We start from the raw sequence: 26,602 nt of genomic DNA on the forward strand, positions 1-26,602 counted from the left end.
ATGCTGTAGTTCCTTAAACAGAAACACATCTATGACATCAGGAAGTGCGTTGAGCCTCGTCGGATAGTGCGTAGGGTCCACAGGCGCGGCTACAATCGTGTCACCTCTATCTAAAACATAGTTGTGTAGTCTTCGGCCCTTGGTGTTCATCCGCCTGCTATGCCATGACTGGTGCTTGGCATTGAGGTCACCACCTATTATTACAGTGTTTCCCGCTACCGAGCAAGATGTCAAGCTCGTCAGGGCGGAGGACAGCAGACGGCGCGGAGTAAGCTGCGAACACACATACCTCGGAGCCACCAGCATTGACGGCAATGCCGGTGGACTCGAGGTCATTAGTAGCAGCGTGGACTTGGCGGTGCACAACTCTCCTGTGAACCAAGATAGCTGTTCCTCCCCCGGGATTCCTTTGGCCACGTGGCGGTCTATCGGTCCGGTAGGTTTGGTATCCTGGAACATTGAATACAGTGGCGGGTTGCAGGTGTGTTTCCGTTAGAAGTAATAAGTCGACGTCGTGATCAGCTGCAAATAGATGGAGTTCGTTCCTCCGCGTCGCTACGCCGTTCGCGTTCCAGGTGACAATTTTTAGGCGTCTATCCATTGGAGAGGAGTTCCTGGAATGACATTAATATGGCAGCAAGCAACTCGCTAGGAGTTTTTTTGCTGTCGGATACTATTGAAATTAGGGAGGTTATCCACTTAAGGACAGCGTCGTGGGACAGGAAGCCCTTTGGCTGTGAGGTAGGCTCGCAGTTGGGATTCCTGTCCTTTGATTCCGCCGAGGTGTTGGTTGTGGTTGCCGCTGGGGTTTGTTCCTCCATTGGTTCCACCACTTTCTCTTTCTCCTGCGAGTGAACTGTAACAGAGACTTGCTTGTTAGTTATGCTACGGCGGTTTGAGCGGGCCCTCGGCCTTCTCTGCTGAGTAGCGGTGGTTGAGGCTGAGGCAGCTGAGGCAGGTGGGGCTGCGGCTTCCGGCTCTGTGGCTGCTGCCTTTGCGGCTCTCTGCTTTCTGGGAGCAGGAGCAGGAGCAATTGTAGTGTTTGTGTGGGCCGGAGCTACGGGTGCTGCAGCTGATGTCTGTTGTGGAATGGGTTGATCCGGACGGAGCCTGGGGGCGGCTAGTACATCGGCATATCTGCGGGCAGAAACATTAACAGGTGGTGGGGCACGTGCTTGCCCAGTGACCGGTCGCGCAGTGGCGGTGCCCGAGCGCCGCTGCGGCGCCTCGCGGCGGTGCAGCGCGCCCAGGGCCCGTTTATGCGCTCCGCAGCCCCTGTAGCTCGCGGGGTGCTCTCCACCACAATTAGTGCATTTGCACCTGCTGTCTTTTGGCAAGGTGCAATTTGTTACGTTGTGGTCTCCTCCACATCTGACACAGCGTGCTGGGAGGTGGCAGTACCTCGAGCTGTGATTGAACTGCTGGCAGTTGTAGCACTGCGGCAGTCCTCTCCTCGGCGTGAACTGGTCCACCGATACTCTTACTCCCAGTAGTGCTGTGAGCTGCCATATTTTCGCCCAGCTACCTGTTTTCCTGAAACGCACATAGAAGCTGTTGGTTTGATGGCGACCAGCCTGGTCGCGGCGTTGGAGGGGTGCGACATGTGTAGGAGTGTACCCCTGGTCGCGGAGATCCTCCGCTATGTCCTCAGGTGACGTCCATGCCGGAAGTCCCCTGATAACTGTCTTCAGCTCTTGTTCTTCCTTCAGACTGAAGGTGTGGAAGGCGAGCTTGGCGTCCAGAAGTTCGCGTTGTGCCGTTCTAAAACAGAGCTCGCTTTTGCATAAAATGTGCAGTCGGGTGCCCACATATTTCGCCTCAAAATTGCAGCCAGCACTTTTAAGGCGGCGTAAGAGGGATGTCCAGGCAGTCACTCCTTGAATGATGATCGGCGGTATGCGCGGCTGGCGGCGCTCTCCAACAGTATTTCCAGGAATGTTTTGAGCTGGGACAAAATTTCTAGTTGAAGACTCTGATGACGTAGAGGCGCGTCTCCCCCGTTTCCTTGGTTGGACGGACTGCCATGGTTCCTCTCCGTTGGACGGGTCATCGGTAGTTAGCTCGGGGGCGGCATGTGACACGGATTCCACTTCCATCCTGTAAAGCCCCCCACACACCTTCGAACATTTCACCCAACCTGACCTGGCGTCGTACCCAACGCCCAACCTGTCAAGTTAGACGTTTACCCCCACACTGTCGAACGTGCGATCGAGCAGGTTGGGTGTCTTGTCAGTTGTATTATGGATTTCGAGACAAGTGTAGCTGTTTGTGCTGGCGCTTTTTGTCTGAAACGACAAAAGAAGAAAAAAGATCGACGCTTGTGGTCTAAAAAATGGTTTTTGGACCGGAGTAAGTTTAGCCATATGTCGCTTCTTGCTGAACTTGCCATTAGTGAGCCTCAAGACTTCAAAAATTATCTAAGGATGAGCGAGGAAAGCTTTGAATATCTATTCGGAAGACTGTGTGAGCACATAGAAAAAGAAGATAGCCTTTTGAGAACCTCAATTCCTGCAAAAGAACGTCTTGCAGCCACTCTCCAGTTTCTAGCCAGTGGTAGGAGCTACGAGAATCTGAAGTTTAGTTGTGCAATATCTCCGCAAGCACTAGGAAAAATCATACCAGAAACTTGTGCAGCTATTTTTGATGTTCTAAAGGAAGATTTCTTAAAGGTAAGTACAAATATTTGTTAATTAGTTTTAACTCACTCTTTTCTTCTTACATTATTATAATCCATAATTTACACAATTGTTTTTTGAGCGCAAAATTGGTTATTGTCGCGCGAGAATAAAGCAGGAGGGTACGAAATGAGTATAACCATCTTCCGAGAGCGACAATAACCTATTTTGCTTCAAATTTATCCTATTACGTTATTACTTATTTTTTAGGTCTAAAAAAACACACATAATTTCAGAAAAAAAATTATTTTCAAATCTATCTTTTATAAACTTTTCAAAAACATCAAATTTAAAGTCATCAAATAACAAAAAAAAAAGCTGTAACAGAAGATGCTGTTGTCAATGTAATAGCCTATTATAAAACAAAACGAACAAACAAAGATGAAAAAGCAACTTATTATACATTGTCCTCGCTGACACCGGGTAGATTCAAATACTGTTTGAGTTCATTCCGAACTTCTTGTTGAGCAGTTTTTTCTTGAATCGCTAGTGCTTGACCTGCGGTAAGTTTAGTTGCTGCCGTTTGACTTTGAGCAGGTTCTGGTAAAGAAAAATTCTTAGGACAACGTACAGTTTGAGGTGAAATATCTACTTTTTGTTGCTGTACATGTTTTTTGCTGTACTTGTTGTTGTAGATGTTGTCGTTGTACCTGATGTTGAGTAGGGTTGATTTGGCTTTGCACATAATATGGGTCAAAACTGAATGTCTGATGTTGATAATTTTGATCTTGTAAGAAATATTCAGCGTCAGCCGGCCTATACGGATATGGATTGTTGTTTTGATTAGTGTCCATAAAATGGTTAAGTGATGGTATATTCTGTTGGGTTGGCTGTTGTTCTGTCAATATGGCCGCAGATGCTTTCAAACTGCCTAACTTACCGTGGAACAAAACATCAGATATAAGCTTTTCTGCAATTACTTGTTGTTGACGGTCCATATCTTCCAGTTGGAAGCCCACGTTGTTTCCAAAAGCCCGGAACTTATTCTGATTACATAGGACAGACGTAGCTGTATCCAAAAATCGTTCTTGTTTCTTTTCAAAATCAGATATCTTTTTTCGGTTTGTTCGAGTAGTTGATCCTGGGTTAGACCTACTTGATACTGATGGGCGACTTACTGGTGTACTTGATGGTGATGGGCGTATATCAGCGTGTATCCCTGTAGATGCGTCATCTTGAGCCTGTAAAAAACACAAAAACTGGGTTTAAAACAGTTATATATAACAGCACGTCAATCAATATTACCTCAATATAACATTGTTAATTTTAATATATTATAATTTTAACTTTTATGTTTACTTTTTGCAGTTTCCTTGCAATGAATCGGACTGGATGAACATAGCTGTGGACTTCAAAAAGTACTGGCAAGTTGAAAACTGTGTCGGCGCTATAGACGGAAAACACATAGCGATTCGTCAACCTCCGAAAAGTGGGTCATACTACTACAACTACAAAGGGTTCCACAGCATTGTTCTTTTTGCTGTGGTCAATGCTAATTATGGATTCATCTATGTAAATTGTGGTACTAATGGAAGAGTATCCGATGGTGGCGTACTTATGGAAACTGATTTTGGAGAGTTGCTGGAAAATAAGGAATTGCACTTGCCGTCACCAACAAGCTTCGATGACAGGAGAGACGTTTGCCTCCCTTTTACATTCCTTGGAGATGAAGCTTTTCCTCTGAAGGAAAATCTTATGAAGCCCTATCCAAACAAAGGAATCACCCACGACGAAAAGATTTTCAACTATCGGATGTGCCGTGCTAGGAGAGTGGTGGAGAATGCGTTTGGCATCTTAGCGACTCGATTTAGAGTCCTTCTTTCGACAATGAATGTTAGTGTAGAGAGGGCAGAAATCATTGTTTTGGCGTGTTGTACTTTACATAATTTTCTACGCCAGAAAAGTCCAACCTACCTAACTCAAAGTAGTGTGGATTGGGAGGACACTTCAGCAGGCCAGTTAAATGAGGGTGAGTGGAGGCAGAACACGCAAGAACTTCTTGGGTTTAAAAGAATGAGGCGGGATGGCAGAGAACAATCAATTGCCAATGCAGTTCGAGGTTGGTATAAAAGTTTCTATAACAACGAAGGAAGTGTTGATTTCCAAGAAAAAATGATTAATAAGCGTTGACAGTTCGGTATTGAGTGTAAACAAGTGCGATGATATAGTTAACAACAACAAAAATTATAAAATATGTTGATTTTGCTATGTAGTCCTATCTTTTTCAATTTGATAACTAAATATTGGTGAACTTTGTACATTTTTTCTAATTCGTTTAGATACCATAACTGTGTCTTATTTATATTTTAATTCGCTAACTTTGGAAAAAAGCAATGTTGTAGTTTATTTAATTATATTGAACTTAGAAAAAAACTAAAGTGTATTTGTTTTCCCTTTAACGTATGCCTAAATATTACTGTATTGCAATTATATATTGCAATTTTGATTAATATATTCATTCTTGAAATTTAACTTTTATTATGTAAACTTATTAGATAAAAAATTAACTTATATTACCCTTCAAACATGTGCCAAAGAGCTTTTTGTCACCCACGATATTTTTAATATTGAGGTATGTTACTCTGAAGACAGTTCTAAGTAAAAATAAATAGGAAGGTAGATAGAAGTAAAACCAAAACAGATGAAATTCCTAGGAAATATACGCGTTTATTCATCACCATGAGCAATGCTCAAGGCTACACCTCTGTGGGGTTAAGTTAAATGACTGAATATCTATAAATGTTAGAAAACTTGCACAACATTAACACGCAAAGGATATGAGTTTTATCCTAATTATTTATTATTATTTATTTATCATAATTATTAAATAGTTTTTATCTTGGGGGCAAAATTATAGTCTATTGCAACGTACTACGAAATTAAGGAATAAAGTTGAATTTTTCAAACATCATTGACATAATGTTATACTGTTTATATATATATAAATTAGTTTTGTGCTGTTTTTAACTTTAATATAATTTATTGTAATCTAACTTAACCGTACGAGGTGTTGTCCAAATAATGACCTAGCGCTCAATCCTAAGTAAAAATAAGGAAAGTAATAAACAGTAAATTGGTAACAATTAAACTGACACTTACTTTGGTTATTTCGTCCTGCGTTTCCGCTTCCACGTCGTCCACTCCTTCTTCATCTTCTTCAAGGGACGCAATACTTCTGGATCTTTTGCCGATCGAAGATACACCTTTCCTGACTACCTCTTGGTCTGTTATGAAAAGCAGTAAATCAAAATACCAAAGAGATGGTTCATACACATCATCCTGACCACTTCCGGTAATCTTTGATTTTTAAAACCTTTTTCAGCTCTCTTCGGAACGATGCCCTCAAGGTTTCGATTTTGGATTTGACAAATTTCTCGTCGCAATCCGGATTAACTTCCTTGCATTTTTCAACGAGAACGGAATATCCTTCTTTTCTGATATTTTTGTTGGAATAATTTTTACTTTTTATGTCCCATAAAGCTCGTTGCTCCCTATAAAGTTCAATAAACTCACACCAAAATGGTTTATTATCGTTAAACGACATTATGAAACTGGCCTCGCTCCGAAAAAACAAATAACAAATCTAGTACTACGCCACTGCACTAGGGAAACTGAGGTCTAGCCAGTCGAGCCGCTCGACAGTTCCCCCACACACAGCCCAACATGACAGGCGCGCGGTTGGAGTTGGGTGGTGCTGTCGTACCCAGCATCCAACCCAACAAAACCATCGCGCATGTTGGGTTGGAGCCCACACACTCTCGAATATGTTCGACAAGACGTTGGGTTCCCAACTGCTCGACCAACATGTTCGATAGTGTGTGGGGGGCTTAACATACACAAAGGGGCCCGACTGGCTGGGGAAGTCCCGCCAGGTAGGGCGGCGGCGTTACAAAGGCTCTATTGAAAGCAGGGGTCGTAGGCGCGCTGGTTATTGATCGGTGTCGGGCGGGCCGGGAGTACCGTTAGGCCCGGACCGTTAGTTTCCGGCCTCGCCGGAGCACGTGGTCGCCTGAGCACGTGGTCGCCTAAGCTATTTTGGATGCAAATACCTAGGAATCTTACTTAACTATTTTGTTTAGAGACAGGTACACAGTTAAATAACAAACATTATCAGTACATAGCAACAGTTGCAGTGCTTTGAAAAATAAAATAAGTCAAAGAGTAATTAAAACTGACTTGTAAGGAACAAATCAAAATAAAACTAGTATATAAAGTATAATAAATGCAACTTGATGCACTAAAATACTACGATGTTTAGTTGATTATTTTGTTAGAATTTGTTTTAAAAACTGCAGACTTACATCTGCAAATCACAAATTCCTAGTTACACCTGAAATGTAGAGAACAAATGAAAACAAAACTAGTATGCAAAAATATCAAAATGTAATTGTTCTGCACTAGAAAATATTACAAATGTATTGTTTGTTTTACTATGATTTTTTGTTTACTGCGGAGTTATTCCTGCATAAACACAAGTTTAATTTAATGTGGATTGACCTGTATTAACCCTTTGAACGCCAGCGCCCGAGACCGCGGCCTTACCCGTCGCCGCCAGGCGTCTCAGCCGCTGTACTACCCAATACCGCCAAGGCATAATTGACGTTTTAACAACCTTTTACGTTCCGCTCTGTGCTATCCTTATTTTTTATGCAAATGGAACGATTTTTTTTTGTTTTCTAGCATATTGTATACGCTATCGAATAGTGTTGATTAAATAACACTACATATAAAAAAAAGTTTTCTATAATGTGATAACGCCTAAAGTAAAAATATTTTTATTTAAAAAATTAACTTTAGACTAAAAAATCAGTGGTAAAAAAAATATTTTTATACATCGCAAACATTTGTATTTTGTGCACTTGTTACATATCTAACTATTTACAAATTTTTAGAACTCTATCTAGAAAATTAGTGTGTTTACAAAAGTAAATTTGAAATGTTAACATTTGAAAATAATCTAATATTTCAAGAGCTACTTATATTAAATAAGCTTAAAAATACTTACGTGTTATAGTAATGGAAGTTTTATAGGTACTGATAATTGTCAATTTAAAAGTGTTTCTTCAAAGAACACAGGAAAATACACAAATAACATTATCAAATATTAGTAAAGAAGCATATTTACAAATATATACAATCAGTTCACATTCCTTTAGCATGTATGTTTCGGCAAGCACAAAGGGTGAACACTTTTCTTGCAGTTTTTGCAAATGTACCTACTTTTCTTCCTTTTGCCACCTTGGGCTGTGCTCAACCTACTACACACAGAGCAATTTCTTTCTTTTCCACCAGGTAATAGGTCAAGAGGTTCATTGCCAGCACGTTGTGCTTGAACTGGCGCTTGGTCACCGAGCCACTCGGCAGCAAGTCCTTCGACTAGTGCCACAGTAAAATCTAGTCTCGATATCGGATTGTCTGTGTTATTTTTGTATAGGACATATAGGTTGACAATCATCCGTCCAAAAATGTGGAATGTTACCTTTAGCCAATATTTAAGCGTACGTCGTTCGTCCAGGTAACAATACAACATTTGGTCTGACGTGTCTACGCCACCCATATAGGAGTTATACTGACGAATGACAGAAGGCTTGCTGGTAATAAATACTTTATTTCCCCGTTTTTTACTTTTCAACTCACTTTTTGCCTCAGCATTAGTTGACAAGAGAAGTACTTGCTTTTTTTGCGATTTTTTCAATCGGGCAGCAACCAAAAGCATTTTTCCTTTGCGACAATATTTAGTTTGCCCTACACCAAATTTTTGTGTAAGGGTAGGGGGTATTCCTTGCCTGTTTATTCGTAAAGTGCCTGTCAGATGAGTAAGTTTTGCGTACAAATCATTGGCCAACGGAAATGAGGTGAAAAAGTTGTCGACAAATACATGAAACCCTTTGTTCAAGTAGTTTCCCATTTCTAACAATTTCATTACAACAGTATACCCAAGTCCATGTTTGACACGTCCATTGCTTTGTTCTGTATCTCTTTTACCCTTGTAGCAAAAAAAAGATAAACAGTAGTGAGTAACACTGTCGCATAACAACCACAATTTTACTCCCCACTTATGATGGTGCTTGTTGGGCAGGTACTGTAGCAGCTGTGTGTGATTTTTTAGTGCCCACTAAACTTTCGTCAATAGACAGCTGTTTATTTGGTGCATAGTAATGCTTGAATACATTGTTAGCATGATCAACAATAGGAGCAAATCGAGCACATGGGTCATATCCAGGCTCCTTTGGTGAAGGCAAGTGTCGCGTATCTAGCATATGGAAAAATTTCAGAATTGATTCGAATCTATTTCTAGAAAACATTTTCCCGAACCAAGGTGAATTCTGGGATGACTTTGTACTCCAATATGACTCAATCGTAGGCTTTTTATTCAAACCCATATTTATTACAACAGCTAGGAAAGCTTTTATCTCAACAAAGCTGACAGGCCTCCAAGCTCGACTTCTGCTGTGATTTCCTAATTTATGGAGGTTTTGTTGAATAAAATTTCTAGCATACAAGTTAGTGTAGGTCACTAATATGTTCAAAAAAGTCATAGGGAAATAAAGATCAAAATAAGTTATGGGGGCTGAATTTCGAGGAGGACAATGTTTACAGCCAGGAATTTCATTGAACTGAAAAGAATGGTTATACCCAGGGTCATTGTTTTCCTCTATATTTTCCCACTGATCATCGTCGCTATTAGACTCACTGCTTGAGATGTTTTCAGGAAGGCGGGGCCGGCCACGTGGCCGCGGCGTAGTTGTAGTTGCTGCACTTCGATCTTCATCCTCAGATGACGAAATTACTGACCTATTTACAGGCCTATTGCTAGCTAAAGTTCCTTGAAAATTACAACTTGTACTAGGGGTAGGAGTATAACTAGGATCCAAGTCAGTATCATCAGCTTCACTTTCACTTACTTCAGATGACGAACTGTTTTGCAAATTGTTTATTTCACTATCACTAAGAAATTCGTCCTCAACAATAATATTGTGGATTGTGTTGTCACTCACCGGCGAACGACTCATCTTGCACAAATAATACAGATCACTAACTTCAGAGAAAAACTAAACAAAAAACCAAGTAGGCATCTATGAGAAAGGCGGGAACTTGGCAAATAGGTTAGTCGTAAACACTAGCGCACGCTCGGCGAGTTAGAGAAGTAAACAAACAGCTGAGTCAAGGTCTCCAGGACTGCCAACATTAAAAATTGTTCACATATCATCTTATTTAGTCAAAAGGAAGTCGAACAGTGTCGACACAAACTTTTAAAGTTCATATGTATATTTAAAAAATATTTTTTCCTGAACGTCCGATCGGTCGGACGTTGGCGGTTTTGGAACGAACCTAGGCTGTCCGATCAGTCGGACGTTGGCGGTTTTGGCATAAACCTACACTGTCCGATCAATCGGACGTTGGCGGTCAAAGGGTTAAGCAAATCAAAACAAATGATCAGTACATGTGAAGTGTTAATTGAAACTATGCTACTATTAGATCTCACCACCCGAAGAACGGCAGCATGTGGTAATCCAATGTCCACTAGGGCACTTCACAACACAGAATAAAATAGTTTAATTAGTGTCACTAGAACAACTAGGCACGCACAAAACAACACAAAACAAATTGAGCAAAGCGACTAACGCACTAACACATGGTGTCGCTAAGAAATAGGCACAACACTGTGAGTAAATCACAAACAAAGCACAGACTGAGCGGAGCGACAGCGCGGCACGTCCGAGCAGTACGGGGAAACACATAAGCAGGAGGTATTGTGTTACCAGAAGCTTTTATAATCCCACAAAATGTTACAAGCTCTCCTCGCTCTGCGGAAACATTCTGGCCTACCTGTTTTACACCAGTCGGAGCAACAATCTTTGGAGCTTGTAATACAGTAGTTATGCCAGATTCATCTATGTTTATGATTCTGTCACTAGTAAAGTGATATTTTTCCATAACTGTTTCCAAATTATTGAAGAATGAATCAACATTTTGTTTATTAAAGTTTATATTTCTAGCAAAGCTGGTGTTTTCTGGCTTTCTCAGACTCAGTGTAGACTGATGACGGCGCATAAAACATTTTAGCCATTCAATATTTGCTAGTTTTTCATCTTCCCACTTACAAGGAATCTCAAGCCCAAGTTTTTTAGCATATGAATAGGCAAATTCACGTACCTGTCTATAGGTTAGGCCGTACATCATTTTACTGCATTGAATTAGATAGTCTACTATCATATTTTCTTGTACATCTGTAAAAATCTGTCTGGTGTTATACTTGCTAGACCGGGGAAAAGTAGATTGCACAGGATCGTCCTCATTTTCAGCGTTTGGCAGCTTTTGAAGTCTTTTGTGAAGCATAGATTTAGAAAGTCCATATGTTGCAGCAGCTCCACGGATTGTTTGGTTGCCATTCCGTATATCCTCAATAGCACATCTGACTGCATCCTCTGAAATTGCAGCTCTCTCGGTTTTTCTTATGTAGGTTCTCACCATCTTCACCCTAAAAAATAAATAAATCAATGTATATAACTGTTGTATTTAGATAAAGATAAAACTAGTTAATCTTAAAAAGCCTTTTGAAATCTGTATTGGGCAATAAATATTGCAACCTCCTTGATTGATGTGGTGTCAAGGCTTGGTTAAGCTATAATTTACTTAATTTTGGTTATGGGAGCAAAACAAAATGTTCTAGATCATGAAAATGACTAAAAATGATTCACAACAAGTGTACATGCTAGTTTATTAGCTATACATTTATGAGATGTTAAATAAGTAACTAATATAACACTTGTCCAAAACTACCCCCTTGTCCACATGTGCCCCCTTGAAAGTGTCCACATGTACCCCACCAGTAGATTGTAGGTGGTTTGAATGCATTCTCATCGATATATTTTTTTAGGTTAGGATTTATGACATCTTCTACACAATAAAATGTTGCTTAAATATTACTAAGTTTATAAAAATACCTTATGTTATAAGGAAGAGCCCGAATAAAATAACTTTTAAAGTTAAAATTTGGGCTCAATTTTTACTTTTTACATAAAAAAACATAAAAATATTCTTACCTCTTAAACCATGTAGCCAAACAGCACTAAATTTATCTGGAGGAAACAGTAGACCAACACTGTTCTGTGAACAAAGTTTGAACTAAACTGGTTAGTTGCATGGCGGGAAATTCAAATTGTCCACTTGTGCCCCTGTCCACATGTGCCCCCCTCTCCCTATCTATTCCAGAGCTACCAGTTCCTAAGTTTGAGGTAAAAGATGCAAGTATCGTGGATGGGGCATAGTCAAAACTTTGGCATCTCTAATCTTTTTGTATGCAGCTGGAAAACAAAAGAATAACGTTGCAAACCAAATTAAGGAAGACGTACAATATGAAATTTTAACTGAAGCTGCTAATTTAATTTGTTCTTTAAAGAAAGTTAACTTTTCTGCAACATTAGTGTCTGTTATTTCTTCTAACATCCCATCCAACAAACTGCTTATACATTCTACTTTGTCTGATTTTGGTATGTCTATTACTTCAGAGATTAGCTTTTTAATTATATTTCTTAGCTTGGACCAACTGTCAATTTTTAAGTTCTGTGAAAACGTTCGCAAATAACTACTATTCTTGATCAAGTTATTATTTTTAACTAAATAAAAGGACAAGTCGTCTTTAATGTTTAAGGACAATGTAACTGTAGGGTAAATATTGTCTTTAATGGAAACTAAAAATAAAAATAGTTGGTTGTTGTCCTGTTGAGAATATACATTGTTAAGTTCTAAGTTTCACATCTTACTGTAATTATTTGTGAGACAGCTGAATGAGTCAATTGTGTCCCGCCGTTCTTCCTCTTGGATTTGTTTTTGGTGTCGCTCTTCTGCTTCCCTTCTTCTTCCTTCTGGATCCTTCCTCTCAGCCGGCAGATCTTTTCCAATGTAGTTAGGCAAGTTTTCAAAAATTGTTGGAACCGCATCGTTCCTTAACTTTAGCCGATCCGGCTTTACTGTTAAAATGGTGCCGTCAGGTCGAGTTACAGTGTCTTCCTTTATTATATATCGCTCGTCAAAATGTTTAATGCACACGCGGGAGTTGGACGTAACCTCATAACTATCTCTGTGAATCGCTCTTAGCCACGTACGGAATGTCTCAGGATCTTTCGGAAATGAAAAAACATTAACAAATGGCTTAACATAATTATCTCTGGAACGTAACATTTACTCGGCATACTTAAACCAGGCTCTGACAAAATCCCCAACACACACACACACACAGTATCTCCAACAGATGTGTCCTGTAGTCAACAAACGTTCACAATAGACTGGTGTCAATGACAAGTGAAAGTAAGTAAAAGTATGAGACGTTGGGTGCGAAACGCCGAGATGGTTGAGCCGGAGCCCGCCCCTTACCGTGACGTCACGCAGCCAGTAGCAGGGCAGCAGCGAGGCCTGGGATTCTAGTGTGGCCTTGGCTGGGGCTGGGCAGGGGGCAGGGGGAGGGCGGCGTCTTCTTGGAGGCGGGCGCGACGCGACGGCCGCGGCACCAACAGAGAGGTGTCTCGTGTCAAGCCAAGCCAGCTAGCCCCCAAGCGCGCGCGCGCGCTGGCCGCACACCGCGCGACCGCCCGACCGCCACGCGCTTTGGCGCTCTCTGTTCTAGGTCCTAAGTCTCGCGTAAAATGCCTAATTTTTGCCATCCGAGCCTGATTCTCGGGGGGGGCAAAAGCCCCGTGGCCCCCCCTCCTGGAGCCGCGCCTGCTTCACGCTCGCGCGTACACGAGAGGCAAGGAGCAACTACAAGCTGAGCAGCGACGAGCGTAGGCCTCGTCCACTGGAAGCGAATATGCGCTGTCAGTGTACGTGAGTTGGCGTTTACAGACAGACGTGTGTTTGTTATGTTATGTTAGTTATCTAGTTTTGTAACCTTATTAGTAATGGATGTAGAGGAGTTATACTTGTTCGACAGTACTTACCTCTTGAGGCGTCGGATGGCAGCTAGTAAGAAAAGGTATTGTTGGATGAGTCCAATTTATCAGAAGAGGAAGACAATGGGCGAGTATAATCATTTACATAACGATTTGGAAAGAGAACCCGCAAAATTTTCTGACTATTATAGGATGAGAAGAGACACGTTTAATTACATTTTGAATAGTATAGAGCATAGTGTTTCAAAGGAATCAAATTTTAGGGAGACGATTTCACCTAGTGAACGTCTAAGTGTGACTTTAAGGTGAGTGGAATATTTAAACTATTTTAACACATTATAATATTTTATTACTTAAGACTTCGTTACAGTTTAATTTGTATTAAATAAGTAATTACTTCCTTTTTGTGGTTTGTATATAAAACAAATCAATAATTAAAAAAAATAATTTGTGAATTGTAACTTGAGCTACATTGGTTGGCAACATTTGAACTTTGAGAAATTTACTTAAAATTTGTTATAAAATTTTGCAATGGAGAGTTTACTGGTGGAACATCTCACGACGATTCGGATGTAGCATCGGAACTGTATCCTGTGTACGCACTATTACTCCAAGATGAATGTCCAGGTGATTGATTCACAGTTGAAGGCAAGGGATCCTTGTAATTGATTGCGACAAAACTGTTGCGTTCTTGTTCGTCGATCAAAACCTGCTGAAGTTTATTCCTTACTTGGAGTTTCCGGCTTGCTGGAATATTTTTCAAATAAGGTAGCAGGCTTATAAGAAACTGATGTTCACTGTCATTTTTCAATGAAGCAGATGTTTCAAACAATTTGAGTTTAGCTTTCTCAATTTCTAGGAAATGCGCATCACTGACATCTACTGACCTCTTCTTTTTATTTGAGCTGCTCTTTCCTGGAGATCCTCGGTCACTGTTATTTCTGTCGAAATCCAATCTTTTGAGTTTTCCCTTAGTCGGAGTTGTTAGGGGTGGTCCCATTTTTTGAAGTGCAGTTGGCGCTAGTTGTGGTTCGCTGAGATGAACTGCAGAGTTGCTGTTGGAGTTTTCAATCAATGAATTGTCTTTTTCGCTCTCTAATTCTAGGTCTTCTTCAATAGCATCTATACTTAGAGTTTCAGTTTTAGTATCTTTTACCGGAGGAGGAATGTTCCCCGAGCTGCCTAGGTTCCATAACGTCACGCAAGAAAAGCATTTGATCAAAAAATGGCCACGAGGATTCAAATTCATCAGGTCTCTCTTGACCTGATTTCAGCAATTTTTTGTATTCTCTTCTAAATGCATCTCGAAGTCCCTTCCACCTCTTTTTCAATTCAGTCACTGAAAAAAAAAATTCTATTAACCATGAATTGAGATAAAATTAACGTCATTTAGCTTATTCCAACCATTGGCAATCTGTGCACTATCCGACGTAGGATTCCCTGACATAGTTGTTTTACTTGCTATGCTATAATGGTTTGTTTCATTACAGGTACTTTGCAACAGGATCATCTTTCAAGACATTGGGGTACACCTATAGGATGTCTGATGTAACAGTTGGGAGGATTGTTAAGGAAACAAGCAAGGCAATCTTGGACAAATTGCAAGCTACCCACATGGCTTTTCCCTCAACAGACCAAGAGATTGAATCAATCAAACAAAGATTTTGGGAAAGATGGAGATTCCCAAACTGTGTAGGCTGTGTTGACGGTAAACATGTACGTATACGAAACCCACGACATTCTGGCAGCATGTTTAGAAATTATAAACAATATTTCTCGATTGTATTGCAAGGTGTTGCCGGGCCTGACTATAAGTTTATTGCTGTCGATGTTGGCGGTTATGGCAAAGAAAGTGACGGAGGAATTTTTTCTCATTCGTATCTTTCAGAAAATCTTGAAAAAGGAGCGTTAGGCTCACAATCATTCGCTCCATTGCCAGGAACGAACATAAAGGTTCCCCATGTTATTCTTGGCGATGAAGCATACCCACTCAAAACTTATGTCATGCGACCGTTTCCAGGAGACAATTTGGATCCGGCTAAAAGGCTGTTCAACAGGCGGCTCTCTAAAGCTCGCCAGGTTATTGAATGCACATTCGGTATAATTAGCAACAAATGGAGACTGCTGCTGAAAGGCATTGAAGTGGAGCCAGACTTTGTTGACACCATAGTTCAATGCATATGCTTGTTGCATAACATTGTCATCGACAAAGAAGGCGAACAACAAGTATTACCACATGGCAAAGAAGATAGTAATGATGACAACACTACTAGCAGACCTGTTTTACTTCTTTGGGTGAAAATAGGGGCTCTAACGCAGCCTATACAAGTAGAACACCCGCCACTTTGGCCGTAACATGGGCTCTTATGGAGTTATTCTGGACCAATGAGAAAGCAGCAATGGCGGCTAGACCACGCCCCCTCCTAGACCCTCCGCCCCCTCCTAGACCCCCTGCGAAGACCCTCCAGCCAATGGGAGAGCAGCAAGCCCCCTCCCTGACTCCTCCCAGAGCGATGGCGGATGAGCGATCGTGTCATGGCGGATGGACAAAAATTTGTGTCTCCGGCGGCCGGTATCCGAACCCGGGCCCCTCCGAATGCGAGACTGTCGCGCTGACCACTGGACCACGGAGACGAGTTGTGCGTGGGCGCGATAGGGCTGTACGTGCGGCGCGGGGCGCCCAGCGTTATCGGCGATCAGCTGTAGTTTCTTAGCTTTGCGACTGCGGTGCTGCTATCTGGTAGAGACGGCTTACAAAATTCTGGTAGCGACAAGTGAGGACGCAAAAAGTATGCCCAGCCGCCCAGGATTTGAACCCTGGTCCCGCGGAACGTATAAGACGAGCGCTTAGACCACTCGGTTGGCATACCTTTAAGAGCGATGACTGCTCTCTCGTGTAGGCGAGCATAACCTCATGTCGTTACAGCACATGGTGACAGAGCGGATACAGCTGTGCATTCCAATGACTACAACTACACATGTGTGTACCAGACCATCTGTACACCTTACTCTGTCAATTACTGGCCCAAAACGCAAGCGTGAAGGTGAATATGGTACTTTACCGTACGGTTATTGTAAAAAATCTAAAACCAGCTAGAGTCGGAATCTTCAGCTATTGGTATTTGGTGAACTAGAGACGGAAACATTATCACAGTGAAATGTAGTGATCTGTTAATGATAACCAGAGACAACAATAAAAATAACTCACCCTTTTTGGAAGTCTAGTAGCCGTTATCCTAGTACTCTCTCCAGCCGTTCCAGCCACCACCACCACGCAAATCGTCTTCTTCTTCTTCTTCTTGTGTCGTATATCCACTCTCGGATTCTGATTCTGAGTCCCAAAAAAAAACGACGTCGTGATCAGCTGCAAATAGATGGAGTTCGTTCCTCCGCGTCGCTACGCCGTTCGCGTTCCAGGTGACAATTTTTAGGCGTCTATCCATTGGAGAGGAGTTCCTGGAATGACATTAATATGGCAGCAAGCAACTCGCTAGGAGTTTTTTTGCTGTCGGATACTATTGAAATTAGGGAGGTTATCCACTTAAGGACAGCGTCGTGGGACAGGAAGCCCTTTGACTGTGAGGTAGGCTCGCAGTTGGGATTCCTGTCCTTTGATTCCGCCGAGGTGTTGGTTGTGGTTGCCGCTGGGGTTTGTTCCTCCATTGGTTCCACCACTTTCTCTTTCTCCTGCGAGTGAACTGTAACAGAGACTTGCTTGTTAGTTATGCTACGGCGGTTTGAGCGGGCCCTCGGCCTTCTCTGCTGAGTAGCGGTGGTTGAGGCTGAGGCAGCTGAGGCAGGTGGGGCTGCGGCTTCCGGCTCTGTGGCTGCTGCCTTTGCGGCTCTCTGCTTTCTGGGAGCAGGAGCAGGAGCAATTGTAGTGTTTGTGTGGGCCGGAGCTACGGGTGCTGCAGCTGATGTCTGTTGTGGAATGGGTTGATCCGGACGGAGCCTGGGGGCGGCTAGTACATCGGCATATCTGCGGGCAGAAACATTAACAGGTGGTGGGGCACGTGCTTGCCCAGTGACCGGTCGCGCAGTGGCGGTGCCCGAGCGCCGCTGCGGCGCCTCGCGGCGGTGCAGCGCGCCCAGGGCCCGTTTATGCGCTCCGCAGCCCCTGTAGCTCGCGGGGTGCTCTCCACCACAATTAGTGCATTTGCACCTGCTGTCTTTTGGCAAGGTGCAATTTGTTACGTTGTGGTCTCCTCCACATCTGACACAGCGTGCTGGGAGGTGGCAGTACCTCGAGCTGTGATTGAACTGCTGGCAGTTGTAGCACTGCGGCAGTCCTCTCCTCGGCGTGAACTGGTCCACCGATACTCTTACTCCCAGTAGTGCTGTGAGCTGCCATATTTTCGCCCAGCTACCTGTTTTCCTGAAACGCACATAGAAGCTGTTGGTTTGATGGCGACCAGCCTGGTCGCGGCGTTGGAGGGGTGCGACATGTGTAGGAGTGTACCCCTGGTCGCGGAGATCCTCCGCTATGTCCTCAGGTGACGTCCATGCCGGAAGTCCCCTGATAACTGTCTTCAGCTCTTGTTCTTCCTTCAGACTGAAGGTGTGGAAGGCGAGCTTGGCGTCCAGAAGTTCGCGTTGTGCCGTTCTAAAACAGAGCTCGCTTTTGCATAAAATGTGCAGTCGGGTGCCCACATATTTCGCCTCAAAATTGCAGCCAGCACTTTTAAGGCGGCGTAAGAGGGATGTCCAGGCAGTCACTCCTTGAATGATGATCGGCGGTATGCGCGGCTGGCGGCGCTCTCCAACAGTATTTCCAGGAATGTTTTGAGCTGGGACAAAATTTCTAGTTGAAGACTCTGATGACGTAGAGGCGCGTCTCCCCCGTTTCCTTGGTTGGACGGACTGCCATGGTTCCTCTCCGTTGGACGGGTCATCGGTAGTTAGCTCGGGGGCGGCATGTGACACGGATTCCACTTCCATCCTGTAAAGCCCCCCACACACCTTCGAACATTTCACCCAACCTGACCTGGCGTCGTACCCAACGCCCAACCTGTCAAGTTAGACGTTTACCCCCACACTGTCGAACGTGCGATCGAGCAGGTTGGGTGTCTTGTCAGTTGTATTATGGATTTCGAGACAAGTGTAGCTGTTTGTGCTGGCGCTTTTTTGTCTGAAACGACAAAAGAAGAAAAAAGATCGACGCTTGTGGTCTAAAAAATGGTTTTTGGACCGGAGTAAGTTTAGCCATATGTCGCTTCTTGCTGAACTTGCCATTAGTGAGCCTCAAGACTTCAAAAATTATCTAAGGATGAGCGAGGAAAGCTTTGAATATCTATTCGGAAGACTGTGTGAGCACATAGAAAAAGAAGATAGCCTTTTGAGAACCTCAATTCCTGCAAAAGAACGTCTTGCAGCCACTCTCCAGTTTCTAGCCAGTGGTAGGAGCTACGAGAATCTGAAGTTTAGTTGTGCAATATCTCCGCAAGCACTAGGAAAAATCATACCAGAAACTTGTGCAGCTATTTTTGATGTTCTAAAGGAAGATTTCTTAAAGGTAAGTACAAATATTTGTTAATTAGTTTTAACTCACTCTTTTCTTCTTACATTATTATAATCCATAATTTACACAATTGTTTTTTGAGCGCAAAATTGGTTATTGTCGCGCGAGAATAAAGCAGGAGGGTACGAAATGAGTATAACCATCTTCCGAGAGCGACAATAACCTATTTTGCTTCAAATTTATCCTATTACGTTATTACTTATTTTTTAGGTCTAAAAAAACACACATAATTTCAGAAAAAAAAATTATTTTCAAATCTATCTTTTATAAACTTTTCAAAAACATCAAATTTAAAGTCATCAAATAACAAAAAAAAAAGCTGTAACAGAAGATGCTGTTGTCAATGTAATAGCCTATTATAAAACAAAACGAACAAACAAAGATGAAAAAGCAACTTATTATACATTGTCCTCGCTGACACCGGGTAGATTCAAATACTGTTTGAGTTCATTCCGAACTTCTTGTTGAGCAGTTTTTTCTTGAATCGCTAGTGCTTGACCTGCGGTAAGTTTAGTTGCTGCCGTTTGACTTTGAGCAGGTTCTGGTAAAGAAAAATTCTTAGGACAACGTACAGTTTGAGGTGAAATATCTACTTTTTGTTGCTGTACATGTTTTTGCTGTACTTGTTGTTGTAGATGTTGTCGTTGTACCTGATGTTGAGTAGGGTTGATTTGGCTTTGCACATAATATGGGTCAAAACTGAATGTCTGATGTTGATAATTTTGATCTTGTAAGAAATATTCAGCGTCAGCCGGCCTATACGGATATGGATTGTTGTTTTGATTAGTGTCCATAAAATGGTTAAGTGATGGTATATTCCGTTGGGTTGGCTGTTGTTCTGTCAATATGGCCGCAGATGCTTTCAAACTGCCTAACTTACCGTGGAACAAAACATCAGATATAAGCTTTTCTGCAATTACTTGTTGTTGACGGTCCATATCTTCCAGTTGGAAGCCCACGTTGTTTCCAAAAGCCCGGAACTTATTCTGATTACATAGGACAGACGTAGCTGTATCCAAAAATCGTTCTTGTTTCTTTTCAAAATCAGATATCTTTTTTTCGGTTTGTTCGAGTAGTTGATCCTGGGTTAGACCTACTTGATACTGATGGGCGACTTACTGGTGTACTTGATGGTGATGGGCGTATATCAGCGTGTATCCCTGTAGATGCGTCATCTTGAGCCTGTAAAAAACACAAAAACTGGGTTTAAAACAGTTTATATATAACAGCACGTCAATCAATATTACCTCAATATAACATTGTTAATTTTAATATATTATAATTTTAACTTTTATGTTTACTTTTTGCAGTTTCCTTGCAATGAATCGGACTGGATGAACATAGCTGTGGACTTCAAAAAGTACTGGCAAGTTGAAAACTGTGTCGGCGCTATAGACGGAAAACACAGCGATTCGTCAACCTCCGAAAAGTGGGTCATACTACTACAACTACAAAGGGTTCCACAGCATTGTTCTTTTTGCTGTGGTCAATGCTAATTATGGATTCATCTATGTAAATTGTGGTACTAATGGAAGAGTATCCGATGGTGGCGTACTTATGGAAACTGATTTTGGAGAGTTGCTGGAAAATAAGGAATTGCACTTGCCGTCACCAACAAGCTTCGATGACAGGAGAGACGTTTGCCTCCCTTTTACATTCCTTGGAGATGAAGCTTTTCCTCTGAAGGAAAATCTTATGAAGCCCTATCCAAACAAAGGAATCACCCACGACGAAAAGATTTTCAACTATCGGATGTGCCGTGCTAGGAGAGTGGTGGAGAATGCGTTTGGCATCTTAGCGACTCGATTTAGAGTCCTTCTTTCGACAATGAATGTTAGTGTAGAGAGGGCAGAAATCATTGTTTTGGCGTGTTGTACTTTACATAATTTTCTACGCCAGAAAAGTCCAACCTACCTAACTCAAAGTAGTGTGGATTGGGAGGACACTTCAGCAGGCCAGTTAAATGAGGGTGAGTGGAGGCAGAACACGCAAGAACTTCTTGGGTTTAAAAGAATGAGGCGGGATGGCAGAGAACAATCAATTGCCAATGCAGTTCGAGGTTGGTATAAAAGTTTCTATAACAACGAAGGAAGTGTTGATTTCCAAGAAAAAATGATTAATAAGCGTTGACAGTTCGGTATTGAGTGTAAACAAGTGCGATGATATAGTTAACAACAACAAAAATTATAAAATATGTTGATTTTGCTATGTAGTCCTATCTTTTTCAATTTGATAACTAAATATTGGTGAACTTTGTACATTTTTTCTAATTCGTTTAGATACCATAACTGTGTCTTATTTATATTTTAATTCGCTAACTTTGGAAAAAAGCAATGTTGTAGTTTATTTAATTATATTGAACTTAGAAAAAAACTAAAGTGTATTTGTTTTCCCTTTAACGTATGCCTAAATATTACTGTATTGCAATTATATATTGCAATTTTGATTAATATATTCATTCTTGAAATTTAACTTTTATTATGTAAACTTATTAGATAAAAAATTAACTTATATTACCCTTCAAACATGTGCCAAAGAGCTTTTTGTCACCCACGATATTTTTAATATTGAGGTATGTTACTCTGAAGACAGTTCTAAGTAAAAATAAATAGGAAGGTAGATAGAAGTAAAACCAAAACAGATGAAATTCCTAGGAAATATACGCGTTTATTCATCACCATGAGCAATGCTCAAGGCTACACCTCTGTGGGGTTAAGTTAAATGACTGAATATCTATAAATGTTAGAAAACTTGCACAACATTAACACGCAAAGGATATGAGTTTTATCCTAATTATTTATTATTATTTATTTATCATAATTATTAAATAGTTTTTATCTTGGGGGCAAAATTATAGTCTATTGCAACGTACTACGAAATTAAGGAATAAAGTTGAATTTTTCAAACATCATTGACATAATGTTATACTGTTTATATATATATAAATTAGTTTTGTGCTGTTTTTAACTTTAATATAATTTATTGTAATCTAACTTAACCGTACGAGGTGTTGTCCAAATAATGACCTAGCGCTCAATCCTAAGTAAAAATAAGGAAAGTAATAAACAGTAAATTGGTAACAATTAAACTGACACTTACTTTGGTTATTTCGTCCTGCGTTTCCGCTTCCACGTCGTCCACTCCTTCTTCATCTTCTTCAAGGGACGCAATACTTCTGGATCTTTTGCCGATCGAAGATACACCTTTCCTGACTACCTCTTGGTCTGTTATGAAAAGCAGTAAATCAAAATACCAAAGAGATGGTTCATACACATCATCCTGACCACTTCCGGTAATCTTTGATTTTTCAACCTTTTTCAGCTCTCTTCGGAACGATGCCCTCAAGGTTTCGATTTTGGATTTGACAAATTTCTCGTCGCAATCCGGATTAACTTCCTTGCATTTTTCAACGAGAACGGAATATCCTTCTTTTCTGATATTTTTGTTGGAATAATTTTTACTTTTTATGTCCCATAAAGCTCGTTGCTCCCTATAAAGTTCAATAAACTCACACCAAAATGGTTTATTATCGTTAAACGACATTATGAAACTGGCCTCGCTCCGAAAAAACAAATAACAAATCTAGTACTACGCCACTGCACTAGGGAAACTGAGGTCTAGCCAGTCGAGCCGCTCGACAGTTCCCCCACACACAGCCCAACATGACAGGCGCGCGGTTGGAGTTGGGTGGTGCTGTCGTACCCAGCATCCAACCCAACAAAACCATCGCGCATGTTGGGTTGGAGCCCACACACTCTCGAATATGTTCGACAAGACGTTGGGTTCCCAACTGCTCGACCAACATGTTCGATAGTGTGTGGGGGGCTTAACATACACAAAGGGGCCCGACTGGCTGGGGAAGTCCCGCCAGGTAGGGCGGCGGCGTTACAAAGGCTCTATTGAAAGCAGGGGTCGTAGGCGCGCTGGTTATTGATCGGTGTCGGGCGGGCCGGGAGTACCGTTAGGGCGCTCCTACACTGGAGCCGGTCCGCTCAGTCAGGTACGACCAACCCGGTTCCGATCAGACAGATCAGATTTGACCCTCCTACACTGCAGCCGGTATTTCAACCCGACAGAGGCAGAGAGATGAGAAACTCAGTACTCTGTCAGCTCTCAAGAAGTGCGGATCGTGGCTTTAACACTTTGAAGTTTGTTTAAGTTTTGTTATTGATTATTGTTTGAATTTTACAATGGACGAGGATTTAGCGGATTTTTTGTTGTTAGACAGGAATTTATTATTAAATTCAAACACGAGACAGTTTTGGGTACATGAGTTTAATGAAGATCACACCCAAAGTGAGTTTTATGTGACCTGTTTACCCTTACGTGATCATGCTGACAAATTCAAGAAATACTATCGAATGACTGTTGAAACATATGACTACATACTGTCCCACATCAAGGGAGATTTACAGAAATGGTCCAACTTTAGAACTTGTATAGAACCTGCCGAAAAGCTATCGATTCTCTTGAGGTAAGTAAATAAACATAGTATTCAGGATTGAAAACATTTTTATTTTATCAAAATATAATTGTAAAATAATGTAAAATAAATATAACCCATGGAATCTAATGACTCTTAATGTTATTTGTATAACTAAGATTATAATGTATAATCTTAATGTTAATCTATTACAATACAATTTGAGCGCATGTATCAAATATTGTCTAACGTGAAGAGAATTATAATAATTAAATCTAATTGTAAAAATGTATGTAATAAATGAGAATAAAAGTTGTTACACCTATCAACAGGGTATATAAGTAAATACTAGCTAACAAACGGTCAAACATTTTTAAGCAAAAGCTTAAACAATACTTATGTAAAAAAGAGAACTAATCATTAATGTTTCATCTGTTAATGTTTGTACTTAGAGATTCTCGAAGGTATTGGTGTAGGGAGGCGTCTGTATTTGGTCATTAGGGGTAGGCCAGGTTTCAGTATGTGGTGTAGTAGGCCTTGAAGTTGATGCATAGGGATTATTTAAGTTGTATCCTCCAAAATTCCCTGATTGTGGACTAGAAAGAGGAGTATTTACGGATTGGTATGGCCTGTTGCATCTTTCTTCTGCTTCGAGCTCAGCGATGACGCTATTGAAGATTGAAGCTTTCAATTTCATTTTTCGAAGGTATGGTAGCTTCTTCAGTGCAGGCAGCAAACTTTTAAAAAACGATAAGTCTTCATCCTCTTCCTCCATTGAGCTGGATTTTTGGACAGCAAACCGAGCTTCCAGTAGCTGGACTTTCCTTTTTTCCAAATTAAGAGCCTCGTTTTGTATTGTCGATCCTCGCTTTCTCTTTTGCCGAGGACGCTGAAACTCGTTGTTCACTGGAGTAGGACTAGGTGTGGACGTGTTATCGGATCGTTGAGCTCGTTCTACATTTGGTGACTCATCAGGTTCGTCGATATTTAGAGTAGACGTCTCATCATGTTCTGTTAAATCGGCATAATCCTCAGATTCTAGAAGAGTGTTGACAGGCGTATCAGAGACAGGGAGATTTCCAGTTGTCACTCGTGGCTTCATTACAGGCAATAAGAAAGTTAAAGATTCAAAGTAGGTCCATGTTGGTTTTGCTCCGGAACCAGATTTGTTTTCTTTTACTTTCTTCCTGAACGTATCTCTCAAGTGCTCCCACGTCTTCCGTGCTTCGTCTCCTGAAATAATAATTTCCAGTTTGAAAACTATAACTTAGACCAGCAATGCAATAAAAAAATACAATCTATCTGGCACAGTTAGTAGCGTATTCCTTGTAAAGTTATATTTTAATACAATCACAACTTATATAAAAAAATTAGCAGATAGTAGGTCTTTAGTTTTGAAAAATAGGTTTTAAAACAAGTGAAGTTAATATTTATTCCTAATTTTAATCGATTTTTTGAGGTTGTATTATTGTTTCAGGTATCTATCAACAGGCATGTCCTTTGAAGCATTGAGCGAAACATTTCGCATGAGCAACTACACCGTCGGAAAAATAGTCGAGGAAGTTTGTGATTGCATGTGGGAACAGCTTGCCCCAGTCCACTTACCAGTGCCTAATAAACAAAGATTTCTTGAAATTGCAGCAGAATTTAAGGAGAAATGGAACTTTCCCAACTGTGTAGGTTGTATAGACGGAAAACACGTGAGAATAAAATCTCCTGGGAAAAGCGGTACAATGTTTTTGAACTATAAGAAATTTTTTTCAGTTAACCTTCATGCAGTAGCCGACGCCAAGTGTAAATTCATATTCATAGATGTTGGAGCGTACGGAAAGCAAAGCGACGGGGGAGTTTTCGAAGCATCACCAATATCCAAGTTTTTTGAAAATTTCTCAGAACATTTGCCTGCTCCCTCACCGATAGATACCAGCAGTGAAACACTCATTCCATATGTTCTGGTAGGCGACGATGCCTATCCATTAAAATCATACATAATGAAGCCATTCGGCCAACGAAATTTGAGTGAAGAAGAGCGCATATTTAATTATCGATTGTCAAGGTGCAGACGTTGTGTCGAGTGTGCATTTGGCATTTTAACTTCAAAATGGAAATTGCTCAGCAAACCCATCGAAACAGAAGTAGGAAAGGCTGAGAAAATCATCAAATGTATGTGTCTTCTACAAAACATCATTATTGACAGAGATAATATTACCGTCAATCCAGGAGTTCTAGAAAAAGGTCTACAGGAATACGTACAACATCACCAAAGGCCTAATCTAGGTACTACTCGACGGTATAATAGAGCAACTACCGCTGCGAAGGATGTCAGAAATTTTTACAAAGAGTACTTCAATGGCCTAGGAAGTGTTCCGTGGCAAGATGAGATGGTCTTCAATGTTAACAAGTAAACATTAGTAGGCTTACTGAAAAAAAAGTTTAAAAAATAATTATGTTTGACAAACATTTGCTTCCAAGAACTGTTTTACCATTATTACATATTTTTAGATATTGATTTGTAGTTTTTTTTATACATATTTAAATCGATTATAACAATTAAATTCAATGTTGTATTACAATGTTTCCTTTATTTATTTTGATCATTCTGACATTACTCCATCAACATATACTGCAGTGGTATATACACCATCCAGGCCCACCTTCGTGGATCCACAAATCACGCTGGGCACCCCTACCCCCATTTGTCCCTACATACAATGTACAGCACTGCTAAGGTAAGATCTTTATAATAATGCAAATTTTTCTTGTTTGAAATTTTAGAAAATATACCAAAAATCCTAATAGGTTTAAGAGAACGAATTCCGGAATTTTGTGAAGTTAACCAAATAACTGCGTTACCTTGTTTTTAAGGTATTTTAACTGAAATGACAAGTTGTCTACAGGATGTCACAAAAGAACTTGATAAGCTTTTTTGCTCAAGAGCTCAAAGCTCAAGTTTTGCAATTTGAGAGCAATAATTATAACTTGTTACGTAGGTAAACGATAAAACGAAAATGTATGAGAACTGTACAGTACTTACCTTGGACATTCAGTTCCTTGGCTACTTCTTCCCATAACTTTGATCGGAAGTCCCGATTGT

The 26,602-nt window shown here is 41.0% G+C and overlaps 4 protein-coding genes across 4 annotated transcripts; 2 read left to right on the forward strand and 2 right to left on the reverse strand.

Moving 5' to 3' along the window:
* Window positions 1-2,174: 2,174 nt before the first annotated feature.
* Window positions 2,175-6,219, reverse strand: LOC124370108. Its single transcript, XM_046828399.1, has 4 exons — window positions 5,989-6,219; window positions 5,775-5,954; window positions 3,326-3,856; window positions 2,175-2,285 (listed from the first exon to the last, which is right to left on the reverse strand). The coding sequence occupies exons 1-4, from the start codon at window positions 6,217-6,219 to the stop codon at window positions 2,175-2,177; spliced, it is 1,053 nt and encodes a 350-aa protein (XP_046684355.1).
* A 7,904-nt stretch (window positions 6,220-14,123) lies between these two features.
* Window positions 14,124-14,860, reverse strand: LOC124370110. Its single transcript, XM_046828400.1, has one exon. The coding sequence runs from the start codon at window positions 14,814-14,816 to the stop codon at window positions 14,124-14,126; it is 693 nt and encodes a 230-aa protein (XP_046684356.1). The 5' UTR covers window positions 14,817-14,860.
* Window positions 14,861-18,694: 3,834 nt separating this feature from the next.
* Window positions 18,695-21,215, forward strand: LOC124370111. Its single transcript, XM_046828401.1, has 3 exons — window positions 18,695-19,079; window positions 20,396-20,514; window positions 20,621-21,215. Exons 1-3 carry the CDS (start codon window positions 18,774-18,776, stop codon window positions 21,213-21,215), a joined length of 1,020 nt encoding a protein of 339 aa, XP_046684357.1. The 5' UTR covers window positions 18,695-18,773.
* A 1,834-nt stretch (window positions 21,216-23,049) lies between these two features.
* Window positions 23,050-26,024, forward strand: LOC124370106. The gene is made up of 2 exons (XM_046828398.1): window positions 23,050-23,559; window positions 24,986-26,024. Exons 1-2 carry the CDS (start codon window positions 23,276-23,278, stop codon window positions 25,911-25,913), a joined length of 1,212 nt encoding a protein of 403 aa, XP_046684354.1. The 5' UTR covers window positions 23,050-23,275; the 3' UTR covers window positions 25,914-26,024.
* Window positions 26,025-26,602: the final 578 nt, after the last annotated feature.

The sequence above is a fragment of the Homalodisca vitripennis genome, unplaced genomic scaffold (assembly GCF_021130785.1).
Source record: "Homalodisca vitripennis isolate AUS2020 unplaced genomic scaffold, UT_GWSS_2.1 ScUCBcl_3;HRSCAF=271, whole genome shotgun sequence".
In the NCBI taxonomy this organism is placed as follows: domain Eukaryota; kingdom Metazoa; phylum Arthropoda; class Insecta; order Hemiptera; family Cicadellidae; genus Homalodisca; species Homalodisca vitripennis.

Coding starts and splice junctions, on each gene's coding strand:
- LOC124370110 (XM_046828400.1), bottom strand. CDS start 14,816: ATGAATTTGAATCCTCGTGGCCATTTTTTGATCAAATGCTTTTCTTGC.
- LOC124370111 (XM_046828401.1), top strand. CDS start 18,774: ATGTCGCTTCTTGCTGAACTTGCCATTAGTGAGCCTCAAGACTTCAAA. Junction 19,080..20,395: donor TAAAGGAAGATTTCTTAAAG/GTAAGTACAAAT, acceptor TACTTTTTGCAG/TTTCCTTGCAATGAATCGGA. Junction 20,515..20,620: donor GATTCGTCAACCTCCGAAAA/GTGGGTCATACT, acceptor TACTAATGGAAG/AGTATCCGATGGTGGCGTAC.
- LOC124370106 (XM_046828398.1), top strand. CDS start 23,276: ATGGACGAGGATTTAGCGGATTTTTTGTTGTTAGACAGGAATTTATTA. Junction 23,560..24,985: donor AAGCTATCGATTCTCTTGAG/GTAAGTAAATAA, acceptor TTATTGTTTCAG/GTATCTATCAACAGGCATGT.
- LOC124370108 (XM_046828399.1), bottom strand. CDS start 6,219: ATGTCGTTTAACGATAATAAACCATTTTGGTGTGAGTTTATTGAACTT. Junction 3,857..5,774: donor CGCAGGACGAAATAACCAAA/GTAAGTGTCAGT, acceptor TGTTTTTTACAG/GCTCAAGATGACGCATCTAC. Junction 2,286..3,325: donor TCAACCCTACTCAACATCAG/GTACAACGACAA, acceptor TTGTCGTTTCAG/ACAAAAAGCGCCAGCACAAA.